General features: G+C 47.8%; 1 protein-coding gene across 1 annotated transcript in view; it reads right to left on the reverse strand.

The window, feature by feature from the left end:
• The window catches only part of si:ch211-246m6.5 (von Willebrand factor D and EGF domain-containing protein), an 80,327-nt gene that overhangs the window by 13,030 nt on the left and 45,227 nt on the right, over nucleotides 1-22,070 (reverse strand). Inside the window, exons 16-28 of the mRNA XM_081706547.1 lie at nucleotides 21,366-21,464; nucleotides 19,281-19,395; nucleotides 17,636-17,892; nucleotides 15,805-16,024; nucleotides 13,626-13,763; nucleotides 10,928-11,253; nucleotides 8,057-8,228; nucleotides 7,568-7,726; nucleotides 5,858-6,607; nucleotides 2,014-2,109; nucleotides 1,815-1,910; nucleotides 419-514; nucleotides 33-128 (exon numbers count right to left, since the gene is read on the reverse strand). Coding sequence (XP_081562673.1) covers nucleotides 33-128; nucleotides 419-514; nucleotides 1,815-1,910; nucleotides 2,014-2,109; nucleotides 5,858-6,607; nucleotides 7,568-7,726; nucleotides 8,057-8,228; nucleotides 10,928-11,253; nucleotides 13,626-13,763; nucleotides 15,805-16,024; nucleotides 17,636-17,892; nucleotides 19,281-19,395; nucleotides 21,366-21,464 — 2,620 coding nt within the window. The remainder of the gene's footprint in view (nucleotides 1-32; nucleotides 129-418; nucleotides 515-1,814; nucleotides 1,911-2,013; nucleotides 2,110-5,857; nucleotides 6,608-7,567; nucleotides 7,727-8,056; nucleotides 8,229-10,927; nucleotides 11,254-13,625; nucleotides 13,764-15,804; nucleotides 16,025-17,635; nucleotides 17,893-19,280; nucleotides 19,396-21,365; nucleotides 21,465-22,070) is intronic.

The raw sequence follows: 22,070 nt of genomic DNA on the forward strand, positions 1-22,070 counted from the left end.
ACACACACACACACACCCTGACACATACTCACCTGTTTCACATGAAGGTCCCGTCCAACCTAGCAGACACTCACACTCATCAGGCGACACACACTGGCCTCTGTTTTGACAGTGGCGGTTACACATCACTGAGAACGCCAAACACAAACATATGTAAATCCTCCTATGACCACTAGGGGCACACCAAGCTCATCTCCATTATGCACTACATAAACAGAAATAACACTGCATGTACAGATTCACTTGGAGTTACCTATACCCCAAATGCAAATTTAATCATTGTAAACCTCTGAAATTTAACTGAAATGAGCAAAGATCCTTTCTTCTAGCAGTTATGTATATATGTACACACGCGCACACACACACACACACACACACACACACACACACACACACAGTGCAGTTTAGGGGGACTCACTTGTCTCACATCTGGGGCCAACAAACCCATAGCGACAGGAGCAGGTGTCCTGCCTCACACAGGTGCCCCCGTTCACACACGGTGAGGTACAGAGAGCTGAGGTAGGGAGACACAGAACCACACACACACACACACACACACATAAAGACAAACAAACAAAACTCAGCCATGCATCACAGAGTGGAACTCATAACTTTCCGCTCCTTGTGGATAAAAGCCATTTACCCAAAAAGCTCCCCTGCCATGACCCGCGGCCCCTCCCTGCACACACCAGACACAGCACTCCTCCGACGACCACTCATGTTTCACCAGCCCTCAGGAAAAACACACATCAAACTCAACAGCAAAGACGACCCGCGCATGCGTAAAAGGCAGCCAGACGTCACACGCTGTTCTCAGCCCAGTCGTGACACTGCACTGGTACAGTACTGGCATGGTATTGCCATGGTTGTCGCCACGGTGCTGGCCCGGTGATGAATGAAAACAAGGAAATCTCCTGGGCTTTTTAGATTTTATATACTGTGGGGGGAGCGTGTAACCAAACACTTATGTTACCCAACCACCCAACCAAACACTTATGTTATCCAACCACCCAACCAAACACTTATGTTATCCAACCACCCAACCAAACACTTATGTTACCCAACCACCCAACCAAACACTTATGTTATCCAACCACCCAACCAAACACTTATGTTACCCAACCACCCAACCAAACACTTATGTTACCCAACCACCCAACCAAACACTTATGTTATCTAACCACCCAACCAAACACTTATGTTATCCAACCACCCAACCAAACACTTATGTTATCCAACCACCCAACCAAACACTTATGTTACCCAACCACCCAACCAAACACTTATGTTATCCAACCACCCAACCAAACACTTATGTTACCCAACCACCCAACCAAACACTTATGTTATCCAACCACCCAACCAAACACTTATGTTACCCAACCACCCAACCAAACACTTATGTTACCCAACCACCCAACCAAACACTTATGTTACCCAACCACCCAACCAAACACTTATGTTACCCAACCTTTTGTCTTTCTCTGTCTCTCTCACCCTCTCTTTCTTTTACGCACACACACACACACACACACACACACACACACACACACACACACATACATACATACACACACACACACACACACACACATACACACACACATACACACACACACACACACACACACACATACATACACACACACACACACACACACACACACATACACACACACACACATACATACACACACACACACACACATACACACACACACATACACGCACACACACACATACACGCACACACACACACACACACACACACACACACACACACACACACACACACACAGATGACACGGTCTTACCGTTCTCGCATGTGTCTCCATGATAACCCTGTGTGCAGTCACACACTCCCGGAGCGATGCACACCCCTCCGTTCTGACAGGCCGGTCTGCAGACAGCTGGGGAGTCACACAATAACTAGTGTGCGTCTGTGTGAGTGTGTGCGTGAGTCTGTGTGTATGCAGATAAAAGTAGGAGTGTGTGTGTGTGTGTGTGTGTTACCTGTTTGACAGTTCAGGCCAGCGTATCCTTGTTTACAGCGGCAGGTGTTTGGCGCCACACACTCCATGTTTTGTGTACACGCGTGCCTGCATACAGCTGACGCACACACACGCACACACACATAGAGCCTTACCTGGGGTACAATGTGATATTGGGGAGCAGACCTCTAGACACAGAATCATTGAGCAGACGTTGTTTTTCTCTTGATGTTATACAAGTATTTACAGCTGCATGCATTACAACAATCATTAATTAACATGTATGTATAATTTATTACAAATAACATCAAATATGAGAATGGGAGCTTGCCACTAATGAGAGGGAGAGAATAAAAGCTGGAGCTCTGACGACAGCATTTCCTTTTGGTGACATATTTTTTACTTACGGAGCACGTCACTGCGGAAATTGCAGTTTCCGCTTATGGTAATGTTGATGTTGTTTTCAGGAAAGAAACAATGAACTTCAAAGCCCCAGGAAACATAAAATGTCTGATTGCGTTCTAATTAGGTTAATGCTAGTCTAGGCCATGCAGTAATAATTGGCGACTTTCCAAGAATTTCTCCTTGTACCTTGTAAATGAGGTGGTCCTAATCAAGACGAAAGTGTTCATAAGCTTTACCCTCACCAATCATAAAGCTGACAGCACCTGTTCATCTGACAGAATTATGCTTCCTCATCTGAACAGCCTCTTTGAGTCTCAGCGACACAGCGAGTGTAAACTAACCTAGTGAATTTAAGGAAACCTAGTGAGTGTAAACTAACCTAGTGAATTTAAGGAAACCTAGTGAGTGTAAACTAACCTAGTGAATTTAAGGAAATCTAGTGAGTGTAAACTAACCTAGTGAATTTAAGGAAACCTAGTGAGTGTAAACTAACCTAGTGAATTTAAGGAAACCTAGCGAGTGTAAACTGACCTAGTACGTGCAAGGTAACCTAGCGAATGTAAACTAACCTAGTATGTGTAAGGAAACCTAGCGAGTCTAACTAACCTAGTGAATGTAATGTAATTTAGCAAGTGTAAACTAACCTAGTGAATTTAAGGTAACCTAGCGAGTGTAAACTAACCTAGTGAATTTAAGGAAACCTAGTGAGTGTAAACTAATCTAGTGAACTTAAGGAAACCTAGTGAGTGTAAAGTAACCTAGTGAATTTAAGGAAACCTAGTGAGTGTAAAGTAACCTAGTGAATTTAAGGAAACCTAGTGAGTGTAAACTAACAGTGAATTTAAGGTAACCTAGTGAGTGTAAACTAACCTAGTGAATTTAAGGAAACCTAGTGAGTGTAAACTAACCTAGTGAATTTAAGGAAATCTAGTGAGTGTAAACTAACCTAGTGAATTTAAGGAAACCTAGTGAGTGTAAACTAACCTAGTGAATTTAAGGAAACCTAGCGAGTGTAAACTGACCTAGTACGTGCAAGGTAACCTAGCGAATGTAAACTAACCTAGTATGTGTAAGGAAACCTAGCGAGTCTAACTAACCTAGTGAATGTAATGTAATTTAGCAAGTGTAAACTAACCTAGTGAATTTAAGGTAACCTAGCGAGTGTAAACTAACCTAGTGAATTTAAGGAAACCTAGTGAGTGTAAACTAATCTAGTGAACTTAAGGAAACCTAGTGAGTGTAAAGTAACCTAGTGAATTTAAGGAAACCTAGTGAGTGTAAAGTAACCTAGTGAATTTAAGGAAACCTAGTGAGTGTAAACTAACAGTGAATTTAAGGTAACCTAGTGAGTGTAAACTAACCTAGTGAATTTAAGGAAACCTAGTGAGTGTAAACTAACCTAGTGAATTTAAGGAAACCTAGTGAGTGTAAACTAGCCTAGTGAATTTAAGGAAACCTAGTGAGTGTAAACTGACGTAGTGAATTTAAGGTAACCTAGTGAGTGTAAACTAACCTAGTGAATTTAAGGAAACCTAGTGAGTGTAAACTAACCTAGTGAATTTAAGGAAACCTAGTGAGTGTAAACTAACCTAGTGAATTTAAGGAAACCTAATGAGTACAAACTAACCTAGTGAATTTAAGGAAACCTAGTGAGTGTAAACTAGCCTAGTGAATTTAAGGAAACCTAGTGAGTGTAAACTGACGTAGTGAATTTAAGGTAACCTAGTGAGTGTAAACTAACCTAGTGAATTTAAGGAAACCTAGTGAGTGTAAACTAACCTAGTGAATTTAAGGAAACCTAGTGAGTGTAAACTAACCTAGTGAATTTAAGGAAACCTAATGAGTACAAACTAACCTAGTGAATTTAAGGAAACCTAGTGAGTGTAAACTAACCTAGTGAATTTAAGGAAACCTAGTGAGTGTAAAGTAACCTAGTGAATTTAAGGAAACCTAGCGAGTGTAAGCTGACCTAATGAATTTAAAGAAACCTTGTGAGTGTAAACTAACCTAGTGAATTTAAGGAAACCTAGTGAGTGTAAACTAACCTAGTGAATTTAAGGTAACCTAGCGAGTGTAAACTAACCTAGTGAATTTAAGGTAACCTAGCGAGTGTAAACTAACCTAGTGAATTTAAGGTAACCTAGCGAGTGTAAACTAGCGAGTGTAAACTAACCTAGTGAATATAAGGTAACCTAGCAAGAGAAAGCAAACTAGTTAGGTTTCTCAAAGTTTCTCCTTGTCACTGGGGGCTGGGCTTGGACATCTGTAAAACTGCTTTGTTGTTAAATTATATTATGTTATATTAATACATTTGACTTTGACTATGTGAACGTAAGATAGTGAGCGAAAGCTAAGACCTAGTGTCTCCTGCTGTGATCGTTCTAATAATCAGAACCGTGGGGTTTGCACGTCGCACTGAACAACTCCCAATTCTCCCTGCCTCTGCCACTATGTGTACAGTCGTGGCCAAAAGTTTGAGACTGACACAAATTTTGGTTTTCACAAAGTTTACTGCTTCTTTTTTTTAAGATCCTTTTGTCAGATGTTTATATGGTATAGTGAATGAAGTACAGTTACAAGCATTTCATAAGTATTTTACTTTTTATTGACAAATACCCCCAGCTTAAGCAAAGACTTTATTTAGTGTTGATACTTCTTTTTTAAGACTTCTGCAATTCACCTTGGCATGCTGGATATCAGCTTCTGGGCGAAACTTTGACCGATGGTAACCTGTACTTGCCTAATCAGTGCTTGGAGTTGATCACAGTTTGTGTGTTTTGTTTGTCCACCCTCTTTTTGAGGAAAGACCAAAGGTTCTCAATGGCATTGAGATCTGGGGAGTTTTTTAGCAATGGACCCAACATTTCAGTGTTTTGTTCACCAAATTTTGGAAAAAGCATTGCTCATCACCAAATTGATCCTGGACCACTGGGAGAAGTTGCTCTTGGTGGATGTTTTGATACCGTTCCTTTTTCATGGCAGGGCTCTTAGGCAAACTTTTGAGCAAACCCACTGAGTAAACTTTGTGAAAACCAGAATTTGTGTCAGTCAAAACTTTTGGCCACGACTGTAAATTAAGAGTCTTGGACAGAAGAATGTCAATCAAGCACTGATTAGAATATTAGGACCACGCCCACACAGTTCTCAGGTCTGATGGCCAATCTGGTTTTTGAGCAGAGTTTTTAGCATATCTATTTTGTTTAATACTCTGAATATTTAATAAAACACATACATTTGTAACACTAAGTTTGTATAAGCTGGTATCACATAGATATTTTTAATATTTCAAAATGTGCTATATAACAAATTGCTTATCACTAACTAAACTCTTTAGTCTGGTAGAGGAAGTTGCGGAATCGCTTGATACAGATTCAGGTAGTTTCAGTTACACAAATCACAAGCACCACCACTGGATGCCACATGGTAGAGCTGGTCTCAGATCAGCTGCAGACTGTATTTACCTCTGCAAACTCTCCCGTTTCCTGTGTAGCCCAGAGGACATCGGCCACACCTGAGGGCCGCCTCTCCCACACGCTCGCACTGTACACCAGGGAAGCAGGCAACACCTGCACAGGTGACGCTCCTGTCCTGCACCTGTGCTGGGACAGGGCTCCGCCCACGGTGGAAGAGATGGGTGGAGCCCGGGCTGAAGCTCTGCGGCAGGATGCGGCTCTGCCTGCCCGGGGTGGGCCAGCTCTCCTGGGCTGGAGGTCGGAGGTCGTGGGCCTCCTCCGCACCACCATCCAGGGCTCCGTCTGCAGAGAACTCGTAGTCGGAGAAATTCACGGGGGTCAGTGCGGCTCTGGTCGGCCGGCTGGGATCGGCGGAGGGCGTGACCCGGCCGGGTTTCTGTACCGCCCGTTCCAAAGCACTGCTGACCTTTGAGGTGTGAGGTGGGCTCGCTTTTGGGGACACGCTGTGATGGGCACCGAGGTGCACGCGAGTGCGCGAAGGCAGGCCGCGCCCGCTACTGGGTGTGTATCGTAAACCCCGCACTGCCGTATCCCTCCTGTCTGTGATTGGTGGAGGGGTCGGAGGGAGGGGCCTGTGACTGAGAGCCTGTGGGGCTGGGGTCCTGGCAGGCAGCGATGGGCGTTTGTGGTGCTCCCTGATTGGTGAGGAGGGCACGTGAAGATGGGGTGACCTTGGAGAGATATTTGAGTGTCTAATGGAGGTGATGGGTTCTCTCACTGATGTGGTGGGCAGGTGAACTGAAGAACAAGAAAACAGAAGAGAGGCAAACTCTCTAAGTGCGCACTAATAATGTTAAACTAAGACATTTTCTTCTTTCATCTTATAATAATACATCCACGTTGGAACTGTGCCAAGCACCGAACAGTCTGGTTTCAAGGAGAGTTGCTCTGTCACATTGGCCACAGACAAATGGATGAAGACCATCTGAGCCAGAGAGCTACGGCCTGGCCACACGAATCTGTCTCTCCGGGAGACCGTGAACTCATAGGTGACTGTGATGTGCCACGGCGTCTCGGCCGCGGTGCTGTGTTTTGTTTTGCCGGTGTCCATTTGGCTGATTACTGCTAGACAAACGTGCAGAGAGAGGCGTGCTGGCAGACGCCATGAAGGAGGAGGAGGAGGAGGAGGAGGAGAGAGGGAAAAGGAGGAAGCGAGAGAGAGAGAGAGCGAGAGAGAGAGAGATACAAGGGAGCCTCCTTACTAGGGCCTACTCCTTGAAGGTGCTGTTAAGAGTCGGTCCCAGCTGAGAGCCGTGTGCAGAAGTCATTATGTGGTTCCACAACACCTTCTCGCCTCACGGAGCGCCCTTGAAAAGCCCTTCACAAAGGAATAGATTAAGACGAAATACCCAGACGCTCAGACGGGGTGGGGAGGTTTAAGCAAGAGGGAGAGGCAAGCCTCTGTGACTCCCTGACTCAAGGACTATATGCAGTATAGGGAAACAGCAAGAGTTCTTTCTGTCTGCCGTCCTACCGATGCTAATGAAGCTCGGTAAAGCCCAGGCCGGTGTGATTTGGGTCTCCTTAGCGCTGAGTAGCGAGTGACAGCTTTGTCTTTTGTCCACAGGAAGTGATATCAGGTGAGCTTAGAGACAAGGCCGCGCCCACTTCCCTGGGATTGGTTGACAATTTCACTCCTTCCACTGAATTTCCACACTAAAACCGCCATTGTAACTACTGTCGCTGAGAGATGCTTACTCGCATGCTTTGTGCAGGTGCGCCCATTGCCGTGGTAGCCCGGCGGGCAGCGCCCGCAGACGTAGCCGACATATGGTGGACGCAGGTCGATGCACTGGACGCCGGGGAAACACGGTCTGCTCGCACACCTGGCCGTCATGTTCCGTGCGTCAGGAGCTCCTGCCTCCCGGGACACAAAGCAAGGAAGAAAAGGTTCTCTTTTAGTAGCAGGTCATGGAGCCCTGAAGTAAACAATATAACTTTGGTGCTTTTCTTTTTACCAACATAACTATCTGAGTCTTGTCATTGCAATAACGCAATTGTAACTGACAGAATACAGTTGTAATTGCAGAGTAATGGAATACGCGACACCAGGTAGAATAGAATTATTCAGGATAAAGGCCAGTCTCCTCCCCTGTATGTATAAGCACACCTGTGATGTGTCTTTTCTAGTGCTGCCTTAATACACCATCCAAACCCCCCGGCTACCTCTCCCTTAGCTCCACCCACCTTCATCCTGTCTCTTCTCTCCTACGCCGCCCGTCACGCTCACTCCGCCCACTGTCTCTGTCCCCGCCCACTGTCTCTGTCTCCGCCCACTGTCTCTGTTCTTCCCACCAGCTCCTTCGCGGTCAATGTTTCGGTCTCCATGTTGTGTTAGCTCAGAATTCATTAAAATCGGCTGTGTTTACGCACCGCTGGACAGCCTGGCATAACAGACTGTAAATATTACTACCGAAAGTGTGAAATATGACACCCAAAACTGATCAGACCAAACTTGCTGCTAATTGCAAAATGGCTTCCAAAAAGAGCTTGAGGCACAGCAGACATTTGCAGCCAATTATGACATTAACACTCGATAACGAGCACAAGCAAATAAATAAATAAATAAATACAAAAACAGGGAAAAAATTAATTACAAAAGCCGCGAGAGTAATTTTGGTGCTGTTAGCAATTTTTGGTGCTGTTAGGAATTTTACACACCTGCTCTTTAGTGTGTGTGTGTGTGTGTTGTGTTTGTGTGTATGTATGTATGTGAGTGTGTGTGTGAATGTGAGTGTATGTATGTATGTGTGTTTGTGTGTATGTATGTGAGTATGTGAGTGTGTGTGTGTATGTAAGTGAGCGTGTGTGTGTGCATGTGTGTGTGTGTGTGTGTGTATGTAAGTGAGTGTGTGTGTGTGCATGTGTGTGTGTGTGTGTGTGTGATGGATGGGTGCATGTTCCGAGTCAACCTGGTTCTGAATGATCTCCGGTTTTCCCTGCCTCTCCCTGCTTCACCTTTCTCCTGACCTTTAACGTCCATAGTCTCCCTGGATCAGACACCCCCACCTCCCAGAGAGATGAGGAATTACTCCACGTAGCCATTTGTCAAAAACTATTGAGCCAGTTAGAGAGAACTTCCCTAATGGACAATGATACGCTTATGTCACCGGAAGTTAGACAATTACTCAACATATAGAGAGTCACTTAATCTGTAAATTTAACTCATCTCATTATGACTGAATGCTGAGATTTGGAAACATGCACACCCCCCGCCACACACACACACACACACACACACACACACACACACACACACACACACACACACACACACACACACACACACACACTGCCTTAACCTAAATGCACAATGTCCTTGTTCAATAAACAGATGGGCCTTCCGTCCCGTGACAGCTCCCTGTAACAGAGATTATCCTCCTCTTTGTTATTATTAAAAATCGATTTACAGCCCCTATGATTAGACGCACTGAGGGTTATTGCCATCACATTTCATTCCATATTAACGGGTTCACTGGGATCCCGTGGCCCGTTGGGGGATGGCATGGTGCTGACAGGGAGTATCTCATGCCTAGACTCCTGATCGGTGTGTGATAGCAGGCGATTTGCAAGCTGACAGGTCCATATTAGCACAGCTGCCAATCGTGCTGAGGGTCTCGGGCTGCCGAGGGTCTCGGGCTGCCGGTGGCCGCCCGCTGCCAGCCCTTCACTTAAAGCTGGAAGTGGGGAAAGAGAGAGAGAGAGAGAGAGAGAGAGAGAGAGAGAGAGAGAGAGAGAGGCACGACCATGGCGATGGACGCTCGGTCTGCTTCTCTACACCCACTCCAACCCCGGCGCACGTACAGAGATTCAGAACCCGGCTGGGTGCCGCTGTTCAGCTCTGACATTGTTACTGTCAAAAGGAGAGCTGGTTTTCTTTTCCCCTTGCCTACTGGAAACCTTGTGCTCCTCTTGCTCTGGTTCTGAGAACGGAACAGGAGCGAGGTCAAGTCCGCAGGCAGTGAGGGTGCGGAATGCGTCGCTGCGTGGTAAAACCGTGAAAAGCAGGAATGTTATCAACACGGAGCTGATTCGTGTTTAAACCAGTAGCGTTAATATTAATACATGAATGGCGAAACCTACTAATTGAATACCAGTGACCTCCAGTGGTAATTACGCAACAGGTCCTTAAAGAAAAGATTGAGCAAAAAAAAAAATACTTAGGCAATTTATATGCCCAAGTTTAGCGATGTGAATGCATAAAGGTTTGTGCATATAGATATTCCTAATGACATTCCATTGTTGGTTAGTCTGGTAGCTCCATGAGAAAACTTAAAACAAGAAGGAAATGGTGTATAGTTGGGTTTTCTCCAAACCATTCTACAGCAAACTTCAACATATTTAATCGTGACTGCAGTTGAAATCACTTCATTCTAATTTTTTTGCACTAGCAACATTCATGCTGTTGTGCCAATTACTTGTCCATATGACCGAGGTAAGTTGGCGCCACTGCTTGTAATTACCATGGATGCTTTTAATGAATCATAGCATATCTTAATCTTGAGCGTTTCATCACGTTCTTTGGGAAGAAGGTTAATGAGACTTTCTGCCATACCCAATCCTGGAATATTCCTCTTCCCCTAACATCTTATCCTCCTCTTCCTCCAGGCGAGACTCTACTGTTCTTCTTCACCAATTTCCCCAAAAGCACCTCCCACAAGCGCTACCACTCTATCTGTATAAACTCTAGCCCAGTTGTACTAGCATAAGTGTAGCTTTTTCAAGGACGCAACACTGCACTTCTATAGGCCTCTTCAGAGAAGAGTGTCTACTGAAAGCTCTAACTGTAAAAGCATACAGAAGGTGCAGGGCACAGGGGAAATAAACCTCTATACGTTTACTGCACGCTTCTGCCAAAGTATCCTGTGCTACTCCGTGCACACAGCAGGAGGAGCTACTCTGTCTTGTTTCAGAGCTACAGGACCTCGAGCGATCATGCAATCTTGGCTAATGATGGCTAGATCCTGGCAAAGCTAGCCTAGCCTAGCTAAAGGTAAAATAAACACTAAGCAGTGCAGATTGTTTTCAGCACAGGTGAGGATCCCAGGTTCTCGGTACCCATGGACATGACGAGATCAAAGACCCAGACAGGACAAGGGACTTGCCCGGTTTGTGGCTGTTGGAAGATGGCTTGGTGGCCAAGTTCTCGGCCAGGAGTGCAGAGCTGGAGGTTTGGACTGGCACTGGGTGGATCAGGGTCTGAGCTGGAGCTATTCCGTTGGAGGATGGAGCAGGAATTGTTCCATTCGGGCAAAGGGGCAGGACTGTTCCATTCGGGGATGGGGCTGGGACTTTTCCATTCGAGGATTGAGCCCGGACTGTGGTGTTCAGGGACAGGGACAGGATGGTGTTGATTGGAGTCGGGATTGGGGCTGTGCCGTGCTCTGGGGGCGGAGAGAGAGAGAGAAATGGCAAAGTGTAAGAATTAAAAATGTTTTAACTTGGGAATAGTAAGTGCACATGCTCATTCGTGCACTCAAATCCACTCAACTGATGTGCTCTTCAAGTTGAAATCTATCTGACTTTGGCAGAACGAGAGAAAAATATTTCACACGATCAAACAGCCCTCTGTGTTTTAATCTGCCAGGGGAAATGAAATCAAACGCTTCTAGGCCACGGAAGCCCATCAGCAGTGGGGAGTGGTGAAGGTTCGATTCCCCAGAGATTTCCCAGACCATACTAGCTGATTCAAGTGAAAATTGATTGGTTTTTTTGTTTTTTTTTTGTTCTCGGCACATTTAAAAGCGGGTGAGGGCAGAGGAACAGATAGGAGAGAAATCGGAGGAGATGGAGAGAGAAGGATAGAAAGATAGGAAAGGGTGGTAAAAAGGAATGTGGAACGAGGAATAAAGCGACAAAGAGACAGAGAGGCAGCAGACAACTTTAATTCGAGGGGAAAAAAAAAAAAAAAAGATTTTGTAGTTGATTGTAGTTGATCGTGAAAGTGGCACCTTTGATACAACCTCAGGCGCTCGGAACAATAACAATAACCATTTCCCGTTCCCAAGAGGAAGCGAAGTGCATGGCTGCACACGGTTACGACAGATGATTCCAGGGTCTTGGCTTTCCGTCCCACTAAGGCTCGGGCTTGGAGTGACACCGTCCATTGTTGTGGCTGGGCTACAGAACCCCGCTGTCTTAAGAGAAGAGGCTTTTAGCACAAGCAAACACAGTTTCGAGGCTGTTTGCTGACGGTCAGGGATGGGCTCTTTCATGCCTGCCTTCCCGCCTATCGCTTCGGACAGTCATTTTCCCCCTCTGCTTTCATTCCTTTCCTTTAATAAACCGCGTAAAGTCTGAGCGGGGCTTTTCTTCTAGACCGGCCACTTCAGGGGGTTTCGGCATTGAGTTATAGTCGAGTGTGCCCGAGACGCCGGCCACGGCGTCTCCCGGCTGGCCGCGTGACCCCGCCGCTGTTGAACGGGGATCAGCAACCCCCACCCGCCTGGGCTCGCGGGAACGGGCCCAGGGGCCGGTAAAAGGCCGGGAGGGTTCTCGTGGGTCGGGAATTTCTTCCGTCCACTTTTTGGGGTGAAAGCCCCGATTTCCACGGCACCACAGAAATGTGCAGTGGGGTGTTTGGTATGCAGATAGCAGGGCTTGGCAAACCTCAGTCTTATTACCTTCACCTAAGTCTGTCTGTTTTCTGCATCTCGGTCTTCCTGTCACCCTCTCTCGTCTTTCTCTCTCTCTACCTCTCCGCTGCTCTGCCTTTCATGTTGGCTCAGAAATATAGCTCGGGTTTAAGGAGGCCTGTCAATCAACCTGCCAAAGGAAACACACACCTGAGTTCATCTCCTTTTAGACTCTATAACATGATCACACACACGCGCGCACACACATGGTCTTCGGAATGAGAGTGTTTGTGCTTTGTTTGTCTCTTTCAGTGCTCAGAGTCTCTTTTACAGGCAATAAGTAATTTTTTTGCTGATCTTCACTTTACATGCAAGCAGGGTAACACCCACCCACCCCCCCACACACACACACCATATTGACACACACACACACACACACACACACACACCCACACCATATCCACACACACACACACACAAACATACACACACACACACACACACACACACCATATCCACACACACACACACACCCACACCATATCCACACACACACACAAAAACACACACACACCATATCCACACACATACACACACACACACACGATATCCACACACACACACACACACACACACCATATCGACACACACACACACACACACACACACACACACACCCTCACACCATATCCACACACACACACACACACACAGGTAACGGTGGAGGACATGTTCCTGACTCTAATACTGAACATTTAGGAATCCCATATCATTTACTGATTACCGTCAAAACAATTATACACCCGTGCACTTTGTGTCTGGAGCTGAAATGGAAAACATGTCCAAACAGCCCACCACACCCACCCCACCCCCCCATGCGGGATAACACACACACAAACAAACAAACAAAGCCGTAGCCGTGGTAACGTATCTCCGCAGTTCATTGGCTTGTAAGCTTTTTATTTCCAGTGGCATGCAGTGCTGAATTGCACTGTGCAGTGGAGTGCAAACGTTCGTAAGGGCATCTCCGGATGTCCGGCTCGTTGTCCTGCTCCCAAACCCCGTAAAGAGGCATGTAATGGACGCAAACACTGCCACAGTAAGACATGCATTCAGCTTTTTAATTTTTTTATTTTTTTTTGGGGGGGGGGGGGGGTAACTGCAGGTAAATGCTGAGTTACCTGTGCAGGTGATGCCGTCTCCCAACATGCCGTGCGGGCAGCCGCTGCAGGTGAAGGAGCCGAAGGTGTTGGTACAGGGGACGCCGCGGAAACAAGGCACGCGCTCACACTCGTTTATGTCCTCCTGGCATGTCAGGCCTGAACACACACACGCGCACGCATTTTAAAAAATGGATATTTTTTACTCAGGAATACGTACACACCCCCCCCCAGGCACCCATGCTCAGTCACATGTATGCGTGGTAGCAATGTTCACTCTTACACAGGCAGAGGTCACAATGAGGTTTGGGGTTCGGCAGCGACTGCTACCCGTCAGATGTGACGTCAGATCTGCTGTTATGCGACTTACACATACGCAGGTCCAACTTCACACATCTCCAGTGTTACTTAATAATATCTGCCACAGAAATGCAAGACGCTGCTCCTTCAGACTCCCCTCCACGCCGCGCGGCAAATTTCGGAGCTTCGCTCGTGTCGTGGCTGGGCGCGCCCGCTCCTGCTAGGGATCACATCCCTTGCCTGCCCCGCTCACAATCGCCAGAATACTAATTGTGTTCACCTGTGCGTTACTCAGACTCTGCCTATTTAAACCCGCAGAAACCAAGAGACGAGGCTGCACATTAGTGGACCTAAGACGCTCCCTTTTGAGAGCTACTGTTTATGTTTGTTTGGTGCTTCCATATCTGTGGAACTATGGATTATAAAGAGCACTTTGTTGCAACCTCACCTTTTGCTTCTTTCATGCTGCAAACGCCACAGCTCACAAACGCGAAACACACTCTCGGCCCCACAATACACACCCCCGTCCCCGCAAACGAGGACTTTTTTTGCCATTAGAAAATTATTTGCTCTCACTGTATTGCAGGTAAGAGACGTGTATTTAAACACATAGATAAAATCGTATGTCAGTAAAAGTGTAAAAGCCACTGTGTCACATATCAAGAGTGTATTAAACTTTATTTTCTCATGAGTAAAGCAGGTTCAGTTTAATCTCACATCAATAAATTCATTTGCAAGCGTGTTTTGTTCTGGATTTCCGGGCAGTTCCTGTGTCCTAGCCAGTCTAGACCGTCATTTTCAAACAGTGAAAGATACTGTGGCATATTCGGGGTGGTTTTACCATCCACCACAACACAGTAAGCTTGGCATGATGTCTCCCGGTTGCTGGGTTTGGCCTGGGGTAACTCCACCACAGCTGAGTAATTCAGGAGCACCGAACGGCGCCTGTGCGAACAGCCGAGAGACCAGGTTGGAGGCTACGCAAAAGCATGCGGCGTAGAACTCCAGCGGTGGTCCAAGCGCTCGCCGTTCAGCACTCCAGACGAGGACGGGGCATCCGCCTCCGGCATGCTGCTGGCTAGCCAGAGCAAAATGTTCATCCCTGATGTTTATTTCATTTGTTTATTTATTTAGCACCACTGCCGTTGTTATGTTCAATGCGGATCGGGTGGTTCCTTTGCACCCTTCAAGACCTTGACAATGGAAAACTGCAGTGAGGCGATTCAATATGTCCTGGCTTCCTTCCCCACTGACAATGAGCCATAGGATCATCTTCATTTGAATAGAAATTACAGTTGCTGAGCTCACAGAGCATACCTCCCTCTGAGTTGTTAAACTCACCAAAATAAATAAGTAAATAAATACAATCAAAAGCTGCTCCGTAAAAAAATACGCCTTAATCACGTCGCAGAAAGCGCCACACCGACTTGAAGGTCTCGAAAGTCCCGATCGTCTTCGCCATACCACTCATCGCCGGAGCCGAGTGTGTACTTGAAGAAGTGAGGTGGGACTACATCCTGTAGTGGTGTTTACGCCTCTAGTGGGAACGCTGGTGCTGAGACAGTCAAGTGTGTAGCTACTGGTTATCCAGCTGTTAATTATTCAGGTACTGACAATGCAGGCTGAGGAGAAGAAGCTGCTCTCTACCTCAAGTCAGCGTTAAAGTCAGTAGTTCTGGTTATCACGCTGGGTTTACGCTAATGTTACGTTATTGTTAGGGCGTTAAGTTGCTAACGTGTCAGGATTAAAGTGCCGAGCGCATGGTACTGTTTGTAGAATCACATTTTAGAATCACTGTTGCGTCGGGAATCATGTGAGCAACTGTGAGCGTTCTGTGCCGGTCACGCCGGAGTGGACTACGGCTCCCGACCTCGCACGGTGACCGATCGGAGCGCCCTACCTTTCCGACCAGCTGGGCACAGGCACAAGAATTTGTCCTGCTTGTTCACACACTCCCCCGGCCCGCAAGGTTTCGACGCACAGAAGTCCGCCTTGTCCTGGCAGAGGTCGCCGTGGAAACCGGGTGGGCACACACACAGATACTCGCCACGCCCTGCCGGGAGGTTGACGTTGGTCACGCACGTCCCGCCGTTTGCGCAGTCGCAAGGCCTCACGCTCACCTGTAACCATGGAGACAAGAATGGCACGAAGCATCAGAACCTTTCTATGAACATCGGAGAGGAATATTTCTGTTCGGAATGAACAAACAGGTTGAGTTTGCCTGCCTGTTAGCTCCTAAAAATAAGCCTAAAAATGTTTTTTAAAAAGTTTTATTACCTTTTCCAATTTTTTGAGGGTAATTTCTTTTTTTGGAGGAAAATAATTAGTGTAATTTTGATTACCGAATTTCTAAGCGCCCCTTTAACCCACATTGCTCAATAACCCAAACCAACAGATGGCGCTGCTAACGGCTCGGCTTCCCCATGTAAAGCTGCCTAATGCTAAACATGCTTCAACTCATTTGAACTACAGAGCCTGCAGGCAGCTTAAGAACTTGCTTAGCAGGAACCTTAGCACCAGGCTCCTGTGGATGGTGAAACTCGCCGGAGGGAACCAAGGTGGAGCTCTGCATCCACGGGTGGAGGTTACCTCCTGCCACAGGTGGAGGCTCCTCCCCTCACCTCATGCCCGTTTCTTCTGTTCCTAAGTGCTCCGACTTTGTCTCCCAGTGTCACGGAGTATTTCCGATTTCCGGAGCGCCTTGCTCATTTTGCAGGATTCCTTTACGGAGGAGGAAGATACAGGCACTAGCGACACTAGCGAGGAAGGGCGCATCTCCACCAGTGTTCGGCCAGGTCAGGTGAGCTGATGTTCTCTATGTGCCGAATCGATCTGATCTAACCCGGTGCATGAGGTGGAATGTGTTATAGAGTGTCACTGTATGTTGGATGAGTTATTGTTCTGTATACATTTTTAAATAATACTTTATGTAACTCTTAGATACAGAATCTCGGAGGCAGTTGCAACCGTGGAGGTGGAGCGCATTCACTGGGGATAATGGCTCGGTTTTACAAAAACACGCCACAAAGTGGCTAAAACTAAATTATGGCTAAAAGCCACCGTAGGCCGTAAGATAATGCCGTGCGTTAGAGCTGCATCTTATTTCAGGCGGGAACGCTGGTGTTAAGCACTGAGGAAAGATTCCTGTAACGTCAGTACGGCTTGACTGTGTATTGACCATCTCTGCCATACTGCCGCTGACCAGATGGTTTCTAACAACATTTCTGTGCTCCACCAAAAAGAAAAAGAAAAAAAACAAAGCACTTCTCAGCTTGACGTGTTTGTGCTGCATATATTGGACTTGACAGCTTGAGCTAATGTTTTTAAAGTAAAGCAAAGACAATTACTCCCCCCTCCACACACACACGCGCGCGCTCACACACACATGCGCACACATACACGCGCGCGCGCGCTCACACACTCTTCATGCCAGCTGTACAAGATGATAAGAACGTATGCATTAATTTCTCCCCCTTTAATCTCCTGCAGTCTTTCTCTCTCTCTCTCTCTCTCTCTCTCTCTCCCTCTCCCTTTCTGCTCCCTTGTTCTCTTTCTACTTTTTCTTTCTTTGTTCTTTCACTTTTCCCTTTTTGGACTTTTTTCCTTGTAGTTAACTCCACTCTCTCTCTCTCTCTCTCTCTCTCTCTCTCTCTCTCTCCCTCTCTCTCTCCCTATCCTTCCTCCCTCCATCCCTATCCATCCTCTCCACCAAGACGCTCTCTCTCCCTCACCTCCACCGTGTATCTGCTCTGGGCGCCACACTCGTCCGAGACGCTGAACCGGAAGCTCTGGTCTCCCTCCGCCACCGTCTCCGCGCGCCAGACGAGGAGGCCGGCCGCGCCGAGCGAGGCCACGGGAGGCCCCGCCTCCAGCTGGAAGAGCACGGCCGAGCCCTCAGCGTCCGCCGCCGCCAGCTGGAACACGAAGGCCTCCCCGGCGAAGGCGCGCAGTCCCTCCGCCGGTGCCAGGAATTTGGGCGGCTGGTTCTCTGGGGGAGCAACAGGAGAAGATGGGGAGGAGAGCGAAATATCACAGGCACCTGTGCCGCACAAAGCCCTGCCCCTGCGTGCATTAGCCACGCAGAGGTCCACAGCTGTGAGACTCTGACCCAGTAGTCCTGCTCTACACACTTGAGCTTCTCCCCAACTTTCATGTAGACCCGATGGAGCTCGTAAATGTATTAGTTGACTGTGCCCCACGCCGGCCTCCTGCCTCAACTCAGACCCTCCAATCGCCATCAAGTTTGTCTGTGCTGGACATCCAGTCACTCAATTCTGGTTTAACGATCCCTTCTGTTTAACGAGAAAAGTAAGTCCGCGATGCTCTCAAGCCAGAATGAAAATGAGGAATGATTTCTTTACGTCAGTCTGAGAAGTTAGGAACGGGATGACGTAAGATGGGTTTTTTTTTTCCCCGGTATAGAATACACAGTCGTGTTTGGTTGAGCCCTGCAGCGCCACCAATGCTACGCTCCAGCTCTGCGACGCTTAGTTGGCGAATATCTGGAGAAATGAGCCAACGCGTGCGCTCAGATTCAGGGGAAGATGAGAAGAGGCCCCCCGCCAGATGAAGAAGAGCGCGTTCAGAGTCGTCTTCTTCCAAGATCCCTCTGTGTTTTCATCTGCTGTGACCACAGACAGCCTTCAGATAGCATCAGTCTGCCTGTACGGTATCACTAATGCCTCTGTACACAGTCGTGTGTGCGTGTGCGTGTGTGTGAAAGAGCGAGAGAATTAGAGCGTGTGTGTGTGTGCTTTTATCAGCCTGTTTTCACATGTCGTAAAAGGCCAGAACAAATCACAATACACCCCACAGATCCGGAAATTGAATGTGTTGTCAGTGATGAGTTTGTGGTGTGTGTGTGTGTGTGTGTGTGTGTGTGAGAGTGTGTGTGTATTTTTGAGCTAGTAATGATGGGATTTCACAGAAACATCAGCCAAATTTCGATATCTGAATCAATTTATCAAAGACAACAATACACAAATGTCATGCATTTTAAAAAGTTATTAACCTAGTGAATAAATAAAAGGTCCCATGTGTCAGTTAGACCCCTCAGCACTCTCCCTACTGTCAAAACTCATCCAACAACAGGCGGGAACACGGAACCCTGCGGACACTGGGACACTGGGACCCAGCGACCGTGCTGCCGCCCCTCACAGGCAGGCCCCTCTGCTCCGGCGTGGCCGCTCTACTGACCGCTCTGGCTCTAGCACGATGTGGAAGCTAGCTGTCCAGAGCGTGCTAAAGCTTCGAAGGAACTGAGCTGCGTGGAGATTCCCGTTTCGGAAGCGTCTCTTCCGCACTGTGCTCGACGGATGCAGTTTTGCGTCAGGGAAGCTAGCTTCTGAGAGGGTTTGTGGTCTAGGAGGCTCCTACCTTGATTGAGGGACCAGGTGTATTTGGACACGGTGGAGTTACACAACAGACACGGGCTGGAGGGACTCACTGCCCCATCCGCAAAACACATCCCCTCTATGTTACATGTGCTCTCCTGAGAGAGAGGGAGGGAGAGAGAGAGAGAGAGAGAGAGAGAGAGAGAGAGAGAGAGAGGGAGAGAGGAGGGGAGAGAGGGGGAGAGAGAGGGGGAGAGAGAGGGAGAGGGGGAGAGAGAAGAGAGAGAGAGAGAGAGAGAGAGAGAGAGGGAGAGGAGGGGAGAGAGAGGGGGAGAGAGAGGGAGAGGGGGAGAGAGAGAGAGAGAGAGAGAGAGGGAGAGGAGGGGAGAGAGAGGGGGAGAGAGAGGGGGAGAGAGAGAGAGAGAGAGGGAGAGGAGGGAGAGAGAGGGGGAGAGAGAGGGGAGAGAGAGGGAGAGGGGGAGAGAGAGAGAGAGAGAGAGAGAGAGAGAGGGAGAGGAGGGGAGAGAGAGGGGGAGAGAGAGGGGGAGAGAGAGGGAGAGGGAGAGGGGAGAGAGAGAGAGAGAGGGAGAGGAGGGGGAGAGAGAGGGGGAGAGAGAGAGAGAGAGAGAGAGAGGAGGGGGAAGGGGGGAGAGAGAGGGGGAGAGAGAGAGAGAGGGGGAGAGAGAGAGAGAGAGAGAGGGGGAGAGAGAGAGAGGGAGAGGGGGAGAGAGAGAGAGGGGAGGGGGAGAGAGAGAGGGAGAGAGAGAGAGAGAGAGAGAGAGAGAGAGAGGGGGAGGGGGAGAGAGAGGGAGAGGGGGAGGGGAGGAGAGAGAGAGAGAGAGAGAGAGAGGGGGAGAGAGGGGGGGAGAGAGAGAGGGGGAGGGGGGAGAGAGAGAGAGAGAGAGAGAGAGGGAGTGAGAGAGGGGGAGGGGGGAGAGAGAGAGGAGAGAGAGAGAGAGAGGGGGGGAGAGAGAGAGAGGGGAGAGAGAAAAATGTCTTGAAATGTCCTTTGGTGTCTTTTTCGAGATCTTGGGCAGTCCTTCTCAGTCCTGGGAGAAAGTAAACATCTTAAACATTTTTAAAATCTCTTTGGCACTTGATGTTTTGAAAGAGGACGTGAAATGTATGGAGGGAAACAGATGCAGGAAGAGATGTGTTTGACATCAGATAGGAGAGCAAAAAGGATGTGGAGGTTCAGTTATCTTGGCAGCTTTACCTGTCTTTTGCAAAAAAAGGAGAAAACACCCCCTCCAACACACACACACAGAGTACAGCATTTTACAGCATATGGGCATTCTACAGTGGAGCATAACACCCGAAGCAACCATATAAAGAGAGACAGATCAGTGGAAGGAGAGAGAGAGAGAGAGAGAGAGAGAGAGAGAGAGAGAGAGAGATGGAAGTCCAGTTGGACCCGGGCTGTGGAGCGATTGCTCTCTCTGCCATGGTGTGGTGAATGATGTTCTCCTCACAGCTGGAGAGCAGAGCTGCGTCTTCCACTGTGTGCCAGACAGGCATCACACACACCACGTCGTCAGCACAGGAGTGAGGCCTCTCGCTCTCTCTCTCTCTCTCTCTCTCTCTCTCTCTCTCTCTCTCTCTCTCTCTCACACACACACACACACACAGCTGCTCCTCTGTGAACAGCTCTTATCTACACACATATGTACACACACACACACTCCTTATAGTAAACCCATACTTCGTCTGCCTGTTGGAATGATGCACACTTACTGTAGAAAAGTCAAGATGAATAAATGGATACATAGATGATGAGACAGATGTTAAAATTCATAGACAGGTGGAAGGTTGGCTGAACCGTGCATGGATGGATGGATAAGATGCTGGGATTCACCGCAGGATGGATAGATATATGGATGGATAGGTAGATGAAGGAATTAATAGAGCGCTGGCTAGACAGATGAATGAGCGGATGGATAGATGCAGTTAACAGAAGGATAGACAAAAGGTTGGTCAGTGATAAATCGACGCAGTAGTTTCTCTGTCAGCTATGGGCTGGTTCGAGTAATGGTGTACATGACTGAATATAAATTACTCGGGAATCTACTGCACACCGATCCAAGCCCCTCTTTGAGTGTATATGTGTGTGTGTGTGCGTATGTGTTACCTTTAATTTACAGAGCCCAGAAGGCACACACTGCTGACACCCACCATCAAAGATTGTCAGAACCTTCCCGTTACTGGATGCACTGCCGTCATTAGATACCTGAGAGAGAGCAAGACAGAGAGCGAGACGTAACACAGAGAAATCCCAAGGGTCACTCGATTACTGAACAAAAGGTGCATCCAACAGAATATTGCGCTGAACCCCAGACAGCCAATAACGGCACAGCCCAGTAATCGACATTTCCTGTGCACATTTTTCCATTTGTTTCCAGTGGAAGGAAAGGTAGGCTAAGGTTGTCCTGATGCTCCGCAGATTGATGTGGGAAAGACAGTGTTGATGAGGCTGTCAGTGATCCATTTTCTGGGCTTCTGACTTTCCCGTAACCTTCCAACGCTCCGCATGCCTCCGTTAACATTCTCATTCACACTAATGAACACCTCCATCACGGGGCTGGCTTCGGTCGCTCGTTTATAACACACACGCACGCACACGCAAGCATGCACGCATGCTCAGAACCTCAGACACGAACAGAACAACTGAGGCTATATTAAACCAGACTCGGGCCGAGAACGCAGAGATGTCTGTAACGTCGGCGTTCTCGCCGTGTCCAGAATGTCAAGGATCCCGACGAACTCTTTCTCCGGTAAAGTCAGCGATGCGCATAGAGGAATGCAGCTCTCATCTTCCCCACCCATATCCTCGGAG

The sequence above is a fragment of the Electrophorus electricus genome, chromosome 23, assembly GCF_041902795.1.
Source record: "Electrophorus electricus isolate QZ-2024a chromosome 23, ASM4190279v1, whole genome shotgun sequence".
Taxonomy (NCBI): domain Eukaryota; kingdom Metazoa; phylum Chordata; class Actinopteri; order Gymnotiformes; family Gymnotidae; genus Electrophorus; species Electrophorus electricus.